The sequence below is a fragment of the Neopsephotus bourkii genome, unplaced genomic scaffold (genome assembly GCF_033783945.1).
Source record: "Neopsephotus bourkii isolate Nb327-2 ecotype Australia unplaced genomic scaffold, CSIRO-AGI_Nbou_v1 NB_1468, whole genome shotgun sequence".
NCBI classification, from domain to species: Eukaryota; Metazoa; Chordata; class Aves; order Psittaciformes; family Psittacidae; genus Neopsephotus; species Neopsephotus bourkii.
The window spans coordinates 463,502-473,142 of NW_026901945.1; the positions used below are offsets into that span (position 1 = coordinate 463,502).

At 58.3% G+C, this 9,641-nt stretch overlaps 2 protein-coding genes across 3 annotated transcripts; one reads left to right on the top strand and one right to left on the bottom strand.

Annotated features, from left to right (window-relative positions):
• Positions 1-773: 773 nt before the first annotated feature.
• Positions 774-2,505, top strand: PIN4 (peptidylprolyl cis/trans isomerase, NIMA-interacting 4). Of its 2 annotated transcripts, none has more exons than XM_061368993.1 (4): positions 774-863; positions 1,640-1,704; positions 1,794-1,913; positions 2,330-2,505. In XM_061368993.1, exons 1-4 carry the CDS (start codon positions 794-796, stop codon positions 2,486-2,488), a joined length of 414 nt encoding a protein of 137 aa, XP_061224977.1. In that variant the 5' UTR covers positions 774-793; the 3' UTR covers positions 2,489-2,505. The 2 variants fall into 2 exon arrangements, with proteins under 2 accessions (XP_061224977.1, XP_061224978.1); XM_061368994.1 differs by lacking the exon at positions 774-863 and adding an exon at positions 1,391-1,527.
• A 2,453-nt stretch (positions 2,506-4,958) lies between these two features.
• Positions 4,959-9,330, bottom strand: ERCC6L (ERCC excision repair 6 like, spindle assembly checkpoint helicase). Its single transcript, XM_061368945.1, has 2 exons — positions 9,303-9,330; positions 4,959-9,030 (listed from the first exon to the last, which is right to left on the bottom strand). The coding sequence occupies exon 2, from the start codon at positions 8,805-8,807 to the stop codon at positions 5,232-5,234; it is 3,576 nt and encodes a 1,191-aa protein (XP_061224929.1). The 5' UTR covers positions 8,808-9,030; positions 9,303-9,330; the 3' UTR covers positions 4,959-5,231.
• Between the last annotated feature and the right edge of the window lie 311 nt (positions 9,331-9,641).

A 9,641-nucleotide genomic window follows, 5' to 3' on the forward strand; every position in this document is an offset into this window, starting at 1 on the left:
TGAGGGGCCAGGACCAGGCCCTGGGGGGTCTCTGTCCCCCTGCGAACAGAGCCCCATGTTCACTCGCATCCACGCACCCAGGCTCCACGACCCTCCCAGTTGATTCCCCTTCCCCTCGGTCCCATGACTTGCACATGGCTCTCTGCCCGTGCCGCGGCTGCAGATTTAAGCCTGTAATTCTGATCCAGGCTGAGAAACTCAGGAAAAAATAGAAAACCCCAAGGAAAAGAAGCGCTATGAGATGTCCCTGCTCTAGCCCCTGCCCGGCCCCGCTCCCGGCCCTCTGCTGCCCAGCCTGGCACAGGGTCTGTTGTGCTAGGAGGGGGGCATGGGAACGGGGAGGGAAGCTCTGGGACGGGTCCATTTTGCACATGACTGCTCAGGAAACTGGTGGTGGCGGTGGCCAGGGACGGCGGCGAAGCGGGGCTGGGGACACGGGGGCTGCCCCTGCAGAAACCAAACCCAGCATCGGCGGGTTGGCTGCTGTCAGATGAGAGATGTCTGGAGAAGGTTGGCTCCGGGCCGCGGGATGGAGATCCCCGGTTCTGGAATGGGCTCTTCCCGGTGGAGCGGTCCCTGGCCATTCACCCCCTCGTCCCTCTGCGGGTGCAGAGGTGCTGGGGAGCGCGCGGGCAGCGGTGCCGGTCCCCCCGCGGGCCCGTGCTCCCGGTGTGTACTGTTCAACCTGCCAGCTCCAGCTCGGTAAACGGCTCCTGCTGACGCCTGCCTCTGCGTGCTTCTTGTGCCTGCCGCGGGGAACGCGCACCCACCCTGGCACCGCCGGGTTGGCTCGATGGGACCCCGGGGGAGCGCGGGGCCTCTCACCGCGTCTGCCGTGTGCCCGAGTGCCCCAATGGCTTTGCGTGAGCGCAGGGACACTGCGGGGAGCGGGGAGATCCAGGGGTGGGTGCTGGGGTCAGCCCAGGGTGGGAGCTGGGATGGATGTGCGGAGCTGGGGATGGTGCGGGGAGCTGGGATGGACAGAGGTCCTGGGGGAAGGCAGCATCCCAGCATTACCCAGGTTGGAAAAGCCCTTTAAGCTCCTCCAGTCCAACCGTTCCCAGCCCTGCCAAAGCCACCACTAACCCATGGCACTGAGGCCTCGTCTCCACGGGGTGCGAACACTCGCAGGGACGGTGCCTGCAGCCCTGCCCTGGGCAGCCTGTTCCAATGCCTGCGCACCCTCTGGGGCAGGAATTGTTCCTCGGCTCCATCTGAACCTCCCCTGGTGCAGCTTGAGGCCGGTTCCTCTTGTCCCATCCCTTGTTCCTTGGGAGCAGAGCCCACCCCGCTCCCAGCTGTGTCCAGCCCCGGTGCCGCTCTGCCGCAGGACTCACCGCCGCGGACCACGCGGCCCCTGCACCCCCTCCAGCGCCGCCGGTACCCGCCCTGCCGCGGGGTCCTGCGGGCGCGGGGCAGCCCCGAAGCGGCCGGTCCCGGCGCGCCGCGGGCAGCCCGGGGGCCTCGCAGGGCCGGGTGGCGGCAGCATGGCGCCCAAGGGAAAGGGCGGTGGCAAGGCTGCCAAGGGTGAGCGGCGGGGGCCGGCGAGGTGGGACCGGGGCGGCCCCGGTGGGGCCCGGGGTGGCGGGGGGCCGGGGGCCGCGGGCACCGAGCTGGTCTCAGGGAGCTGCGTTCACAGGCGGCGACAGCGGCAGCAGCGATGCCAAAGCCCAGGGCCCGAAGGGAGGCGGCAACGCCGTGAAGGTAAGAGCGGGGTGCGGCGGGGTCCCCCGGGGGGGCTTCCCCCTCCCGGCCCGGTTCTGACGGCCGCGCTTGGCACCCTCGCCCCGCAGGTCCGGCATATCCTGTGTGAGAAGCACGGCAGAGCCATGGAGGCCATGGAGAAGCTCAAGTCTGGGCAGCGCTTCAGCGAGGTGGCCTCGCAGTACAGCGAGGACAAAGCTCGGCAAGGGGTACGGGGAGCACAGGGGGTGGCTGCGGCCCGCGGGGGCCGGGTCTGCTCTGCTCGCCGGTGGCTGCGTGCCCCGAGAATACGCTGCTGGGGCTCAGGAGGCCGGTTCAGCAGCTGCGGGCACGGTCGTGAGCAAACACTGGTGGGGGCAGCGTTAATTCAGGGGTAAATGGTTGTTTGCAGCAGGTCTGAGGCACAGGAGCCCCCGGGCAGCAGGACTTTAGATGTGCTGGTTGAGAAGCAGCTCGGGCTGAGGAGCTCTTCCCAGCCCTGTACTGCCTCACAGCGTGTGTGCTGGGACTGATGCTGCCAGAACTGGTTTTGGGACAGGTTTCCACCACCCCCCTGCCTGCTGGCCGGGCTGCTGCTGCGGCAGCGACATCCTCAAAGCTTAACCCTCACGGTTCCTTTTTGTAGGGAGACCTGGGCTGGATGACCAGAGGCTCCATGGTGGGACCATTCCAGGAGGCAGCGTTCGCTCTGCCTGTGAGCAGCATGGACAAGCCGGTGTATACAGACCCCCCGGTCAAAACAAAGTTTGGGTACCACATTATCATGGTGGAAGGCAGAAAATAAAATGTGAATGACCATGAGTGTATTGGCTGCTTGAATCCCAAGAGCTTTCCAGACACCGCAGCCCTGGAGCAAGCCAGTGGTTACCAGCAGCTTGTTTGGAGGCAGCACCCATCCCGCTGCCATGGCAGGACACAGGTTATAGGTGGCAGAAAGCAGGGCTATGCCTAGAGAGGCAGGGCATTCCTTGGAAAAGGTGAAGCAAGAGCTCTGTGCTCTGCTTTTCCTGGCTGGCCAGCCTCTTGCTGTTGCCATTGTGGAGACAGTGACACTTGGAGGAGGTACTCAGGCTTACAGTGATTGCCCTGCAGAGGTGCAGATCCAGTGCCCTGGCTGAGCAGCAGTGGTGAGGAGGAATCCTCCCAAGTTCAGTTTCCTATACCTAAAGCTACATCTTTGCCTGCTCAAAGCTGCAGTGGAAGACACTGCATACCTCATGCTTGTGTGAGAAAAGCCACTAAATGCTTGTTGCTTCCTGCACTCCCCTCCTGCTAACTATGCAGTGCACGTGTCAGGCCTCACAGGCTGCACCTCATCCTTCTGGTGAAACTATGTGAGGGACAGTGTGATGTGCTTGGTGGCGGGTGACAAGAAGCTCCCCATGACCCGGCCATATGCACTGTGGCCCAGAACCCCACCATGTGCTAGGCTGCACCCCCAGAGCATGAGCAGCAGGTCAAGGGAGGGGATACTCCCCCTCTGCTGTGCTCTGGGTAGCACCCCCCCTGCAGTCATGTTTCAGCTCTGGGGCAACAGCACCAGAGGGATGTGGAGCTGTTGGAGCGAGTCCAGGGGATGCCACAGAGATGCTGCGAGGGCTGGAGCAGCTCTGCTCTGGAGCCAGGCTGAGAGAGCTGGGCTGGGGCAGCCTGGAGAAGAGAAGGCTCCTGAAGGGGAGACGTTAGAGCAGCTCCAGTGCCTAAAGGGGCTGCAGGGAACCTGGAGAGGGGCCTGGGACAAGGGCCTGTAGGGACAGGGCAAGGGGAATGGCTTGAACCTGCCCGAGGGGAGACTGAGATGAGCTCTTAGGCAGAAGCTCTTCCCTGTGAGGGTGCTGAGGCGCTGGCACAGGGTGCCCAGAGAAGCTGTGGCTGCCCCATCCCTGGCAGTGCTCAAGGCCAGGTTGGACACAGGGGCTTGGAGCAAGCTGCTCCAGTGGAAGGGGTCCCTGCCTGTGGCAGGGGTTGGAACTGGAGAAGCTTTAAGGTCTCTTCGACACAAACCAAGCTGGGATTCTGTGATTGATGTGAATGGAGGCAGCCCTGCAGGTCTCTTGGATCTTGGCAATCCATACCCCAGTTCAGGGAGCCCCTTCCTGAAGCAGAGCTCCAGCAGTGGACTCTGGCTTTGGTTGCCTGTGAGCATCGTGCAGTGTCTGAATGCTTGGAGATTGGGAGAAAACACCAAAGACCAAAAGGCCTTTCCCAAGATCATATACAAAGATGAGGCTAGACCAAAACCAGGGCAGGTCTTTTTCCTCCCTCCATTTTGGGGTGTTTTGTTAAGGGACTGGAAAGCTGAGAGAGCTCACAAAAAACTGCACTGCTCTGGTTCATGAGTGTTGTGTTAAGAAAGGCAGCCAGGCCTTTCCCCAGCACCAGAGCAGATGTGGCCTCATTGAAGGGATGCTCTATTAATAAACTGCTTGTTTCCAGGCTACCAGAGTTTTGTTCTACCTCTTTACAGAAGCGCACTGGCATATCTCCTGTACCAGCCACATGGTGGTTTGTGTCTGCCATCTCTCCTAGCATAAAGGAGTCACATTCAGACCAGTTTCCTCTCTCAGACCTGAGCAAGGTGTGAAGGTATCCCCTGCTCTTTAGGGCAGCAGCCAGACCTGCTAGGCACAAAATGTGCACGTGGCATGAGGAAGCACTGAAGTTCAGTGCTGTATTGTCCCAAGGGAAGACTGACACAGCGGTGAGCTGGGTTTCCCTCAGCGTGGCAGCAGAGGGGCAGGGGAGGGAAGCTGAGCACTCTGAAAACAACTGCAAGGTTCTTCTGATGCTAAGCTCTCTTGTTTCCAAGCTATGAACCACATCATTGTGGCTACTGTGCCAGAGAGAGGGTTTATCTGCCACAGCTGAGGTGTTATGTGGGAAAAGGGTTAGAGGACAAGCAGCCTGAACTTTTAACACCAGTTCTCCCCCCTCCTGCTGCCTTTGTGCAGAACAGGCTTTGCCTGCGCTGCTCAGAGGTAAATGGAGATGGGAGAAAACAAGCTCGGACTGGAGCCAGTTCTGAGGCTCCCCCAGCAGCACCAGGAGGTGAGAGGTGCTCAGCACCTTGCAGCAGTTCAGCTCCAACTGCTGGTCCATTCCCTCCACAGCCCCTGCCTCCACCTCTCTCAACAGCAACCACAGCCTGGCAGGGGTTGGAGCAGGAGGGTTTCTACACCCTCAGCACCCTCTGGGGGGAGGCAGGGACAGGATGTGCAGGAGCCTGCAGCCAGGGCTGGGAGCTGGAGATAAGGTTAGCCATAAAGAACATGAGTTTTTATTAAATAACCAGACAGCAGCCTGACAGATGAACCATTTTCATCTCTGTGAAGCGAGGCCCCAGGTAAACCCCTTCCCCAGCACCTGACAAGTGGGTTTTGGGCTTTTCCTCATGCAGGAGAAGGTGCTGACATTGTTCAGCCACCACAAAAGAAGTGCATTTGGCAGCATTCAGTCTCAGAGTGTAGTTCAGACACGCATTTAACAAGACAATGTTAAGGCTGTACTTACCAAAGATAACAGCTGCTTCATTTCTGGGCTAGCTGTCTGTACAGGTTTAAAGTCATGAGCATAATTTCAGGATCACCACTTTTGATGTCAAGAGCTTGCAGGAAACAGTTCAATGCCTCCTGTAGCTTTCCATCATCCTGAAGTTTTTTCCCACTGTCTACCAAGGTCTTGTAATCTCCTGCAGCAGGAGAAGAGCTCTGAGCCACCTCTGTTTCAGGGACGCTTTCCTGGGTGCAGTACTCTATCTGCTCCCCTGACAGAAGCTCAACATCACCAGTGGATTCCTCCTGAGAGGACTCAGTGGCATCCACTTCCGACTGCTCAGAGGACATGCTGTCCAGGCAGGAAGACTTCTCAGCTGTACCAAGCGTTTCTCCAGCGGGTTCTTCTTCAGGCTCCACAGATTCCCCACTGCACTCTTCAGCTTCTTCTTCCACGAGGTCATCCTGCTGCTCATGGCTGTCCTCTTCCTCAGTGGTTCCCATGAGTTCTCCAATATCCTCCACCTCATCTACCACCTTGTTGATCAGAGACCGCCTGGAAGCAATAGACCAGTTGCCGCTGTTGCTCAGCTGGGGAGAAAAAACAGCTTGTGCTAGACCTTTGTCACATTTCGGAGTGGATGTGCCAATTCCCTCCAGGAATGGGTGCAGGGGGCTGTTCAAGGAAGAAGGCCTTTTGTCAGATTGGTTTTCCTGCAAAAGCATAACAGAATGCTCTTCATCCTCACTGTCTGAAACAAGTCTTTTTAAGCTTTTTTTTCTACCAAAAGCAAAGTCATCGCTGCTTTCCTCTGATGCTTCACTCCCTTGCAGGGAGGTATTTGGCACTTCTTCAGCTGCAGGACAGGGTTCTCTACAGTTACTGTTCTCACTGGGCCAAGCTTTTGCTGGAGATTTTGTGGTGGGAGACTTACAAAAGCTTCCTGCTTCTTGTGGGAAGCCCTCCCCTCCTGCACGTCCCGCTGATCCTTCCCTAGTTGAGGCATCTTGGCATCCATCGTCAGACTCTTCCAAGACCAGATTGAAGTCAACTTGATCCTGGAGAGAAGACACAGACATCTCCTCCAAGTTGGCTTCCAGCACAGGAGACTTCTCAGATCCAGCATGGATCTCTGGTGTAACATGGGCTAAATCTGGTGCTGCAGCAGCCCAAGAGAGCTCAGGAGCATCATCCTTCTCTGCCCCTGAGGCAGCACATGGATCAGGTACCTCACCTGGCACTTCTGTCTCTCTTAACCTCTCGGGATCGTTAGAGGAATGATGAGGACACGCAGACAGGTCCTTCCCTGCCTCAGCCAAGCTGTCTGCATGTATATGGGAACACTGCTCCTGCTCAAGTCTCTGACTGTCCCTATCAAGTCCATGTGATGATGGCACCATGCTCAAGTTAAGGTTTTGTTCAGATTCTTCTGCATTGGATTGTTTCACTGTCTTGCTGGTATTAAGCAGCTCTGTATCCATACTGGACACATCTTGTGCTGGTTTCTCTTCATCCAAGTCCTCAATAGTCAGATTAGTTATTTTGGAGCTGACATTAAGAGCCTGGACTTCCATGTCTTCTGTAAGATCAATAGCTTTGTAATGTTTGTGCTTGTCAGCTACCGGTGGTGAAACAGCGTGATCTATGTTGTTCATCCTTGGAGACAACTCCTTTGGCTTGGAAACTAACTCTGGAGGCCTTTTCCACATCTGTTCATAATCATTTCTGATACCCTCCAGCCTCTGGTCTCTAAGTTGAGACTCCAACTGAACCAGCTCATGGGCTTTCTGTACCCTCTGCTGAATGTACTGGTGGGCTTCTTCACTCTCAACCTGCTCCTCATGAGCAGTTTCCGATGTGTATATCAAGTCGTGGTCAGAAATGCCAAACATGTCCAGGGAGTGTAGGTAAGCAATGTGCTCGTCCAGCTGCAGGTCAGTCTGTCTTTGGGTGGCATGCAAGGACTGCAGCTGGATCTGGGTTGCGGATGTTCGAGTATCTTCTAACGTGAAAAGCTCCCTTAGCTCCTGTTTGGAGAAATACCGGAACGGGTTCTTCTTGTCACCAGTGGTCTGTCTTATTAATGAGTCCTTGAATATCTGTCTCCTGTATATCTTCTCCTCCACCGTGCCGCAGGTTATCAGCCTGTAAATGACCACATTCTCTTTCTGCCCAATCCTGTAAGCTCTGTCTACAGCCTGTGCATCTGTGGCTGGGTTCCAGCTAGGATCAAAGATCACCACTCTGCTGGCTGCTGTCAAGGTTATGCCAACGCCACCAACCTGTGTGGTGAGCAGGAACACGGAGTATTCCCTGTTCCTCTGGAAGGTGGAGATGCGCTTCTCCCTCTCTAGCAGGTGGGTCACAGTGCCGTCGATGCGCATGATCCGGAACTGCCGACAGGACAGGACGTGCTCGATGATATCCAGCATCTTCCTAGACTGCGAGAACACCAGTGTCTGGTGCCCCTCTTCCCGCAGTCTTTCCAGCAGTCTCACAAGGAATAGCATTTTTCCGGACTCCTGAATCAGGGTCTCTTCGGAGAGGTGGTCTATCTTACTGGTGCCTGCAAGCATGCCGGCTTCGCTCCCAGGCTCCTGCTCTTCCAGGCCCAGCTGGACACATGCCCTTTCAGGAAGAAGCCTGGGATGGTCACACAGCTTCTTCAGGACAGTCAGCTCAGCCAGAGGCGATCGCGTTGTCGTCAGCACTTCTTTTACATGATCCAGAGAGAGAAAGTTCCTGTAGATTTCTTCCTGCACTGCTGCCAAGTACACCCACACCACAAAGTCATTCTTCCTGGTGAGAGATGGCATGGTGGGGGCACTGTTCTCACTTGGACCCTTGGGAAGAGGAGCATCTGGCCTGTTGGTGCAGCTGTTTTTGATATCTTCTTTGGTTCTCCTGAGGAAATAGGGCTTTATAATTGTCATCAGGTTCTCAGACATCTTTAGCCCCAGCGCTTTCTCACCTAGAGTCGCGTCCTTCTCCCTCGCCCTGGTAATGGGATTCTCGTACTCCATTTTGAAAGTCTTGGCCGTCCCCAGGAGGGAGCCTTGGCATGCAAAGTCAAACAGGGACCACATTTCCTGCAGGTTGTTCTGCAAGGGGGTGCCAGTGAGCAGGATGCGATGCCTGGCAGGGATTGCATACACACACTTGGTTGTCTTGTTAGAGGGGCACTTGATCTTGTGCGCTTCGTCCAGAATGATGTAGTCCCAGATGAACTCCTGCTCGTGCCTGCGGGCCAGCTGCTTCCAGTTGTTGATGAGCATCTGGTAGCTTGTGATGACAATGCCGTTCCTGCTCTGGACCCTCTCCAGGTTTCTGGCACGCTCTGTCTTGCTGGTGCCGTGGAACTCCTTGACACGCAGGCCGGGTGTCCAGCGGGCGAATTCTGCCAGCCAGCTGCTCACCAGCGTGGTGGGCATGATGAGCAGCACGTGCCGCGTCAGCTCGGCGTCAAACATGCCCGACAGGAAGGCAATCACCTGGATGGTCTTGCCCAGGCCCATGTCATCTGCCAAGATGCAGCCAGGCCGGCCCTCCCTATGCAGGCGGTACAGGAAGGCAACGCCTTCCCGCTGGTGCTGGAAGAGCTTCTCGTGCATCTCCCCGTAGATCAGCAAGCCGCTGCCGCACACGTTCACGAAGCCTTCATCCTCCTCTGGCTCCTCCTCACCGCGCTGCACCACCTCGGCCAGCACCTCCTCCACACGCTGGATGCGTCCCTGCAGCTTCTCGCTGGGGCGGATGGCGGCCGCCAGCCGGAACAGCCGCAGTGCTTCCACCAGCTGCCCATCGCCCGCCGCCGCCTTCGCGCCGGTCACCAACCTGCCCGGGACAGACACACCGTGAGCACCAGCCCCGGGCCGCTGCCTGCGCCTGCGCCAGCCCCGCCACGGGCTCACCGACCCGCCCCGCAGCTCACCCTGGTACCGCTGCTCCCCGTTCCTGCCTCTCACCCCCGGTACTGCCCCGCCTCGCCACTGCCCGGTACCACTCTTACTGGCCCCGCCGCTCACCCCCAGTAGCGCTGTTGCGCCCGGTACCACCACCCACCCCCGGTACCGCCGTTCCTGGGCCCGCCGGCCCCAGCCTCTCACCCCCGGTACCGCTCTTCCTCCTCCGCAGACAGATGCTGGGCCGCCATTGCGTGCGCTCCCTGACTGCCGCCCCCCGCTTCAAACGCCAACCTCTCCCGTGCTGCACTGCGCGCCCCACGTGACATGCAAATGAGTGGCCAGCAAAGCCAATCAGCGCCCTTGGGGCGGGGACTCGGGGCGGGGAGACAGCGCGGGCGGGGCCGTGGTGCTCCCGGGGCCCTTTTACCGGAACCGGCACCTGCGCCGCGCCCGCCCCGCCCCGCCTCTACCCCGCAGCCAGGCCCGCTTTGCCCCGCCCCCTCCGCAGGCAGAGCAGTCCTCCCACCGGCAGGGGGCAGC

Coding starts and splice junctions, on each gene's coding strand:
- PIN4 (XM_061368993.1), top strand. CDS start 794: ATGGGACCCCGGGGGAGCGCGGGGCCTCTCACCGCGTCTGCCGTGTGC. Junction 864..1,639: donor GAGTGCCCCAATGGCTTTGC/GTGAGCGCAGGG, acceptor CTGCGTTCACAG/GCGGCGACAGCGGCAGCAGC. Junction 1,914..2,329: donor AGGACAAAGCTCGGCAAGGG/GTACGGGGAGCA, acceptor TCCTTTTTGTAG/GGAGACCTGGGCTGGATGAC.
- ERCC6L (XM_061368945.1), bottom strand. CDS start 8,807: ATGCACGAGAAGCTCTTCCAGCACCAGCGGGAAGGCGTTGCCTTCCTG.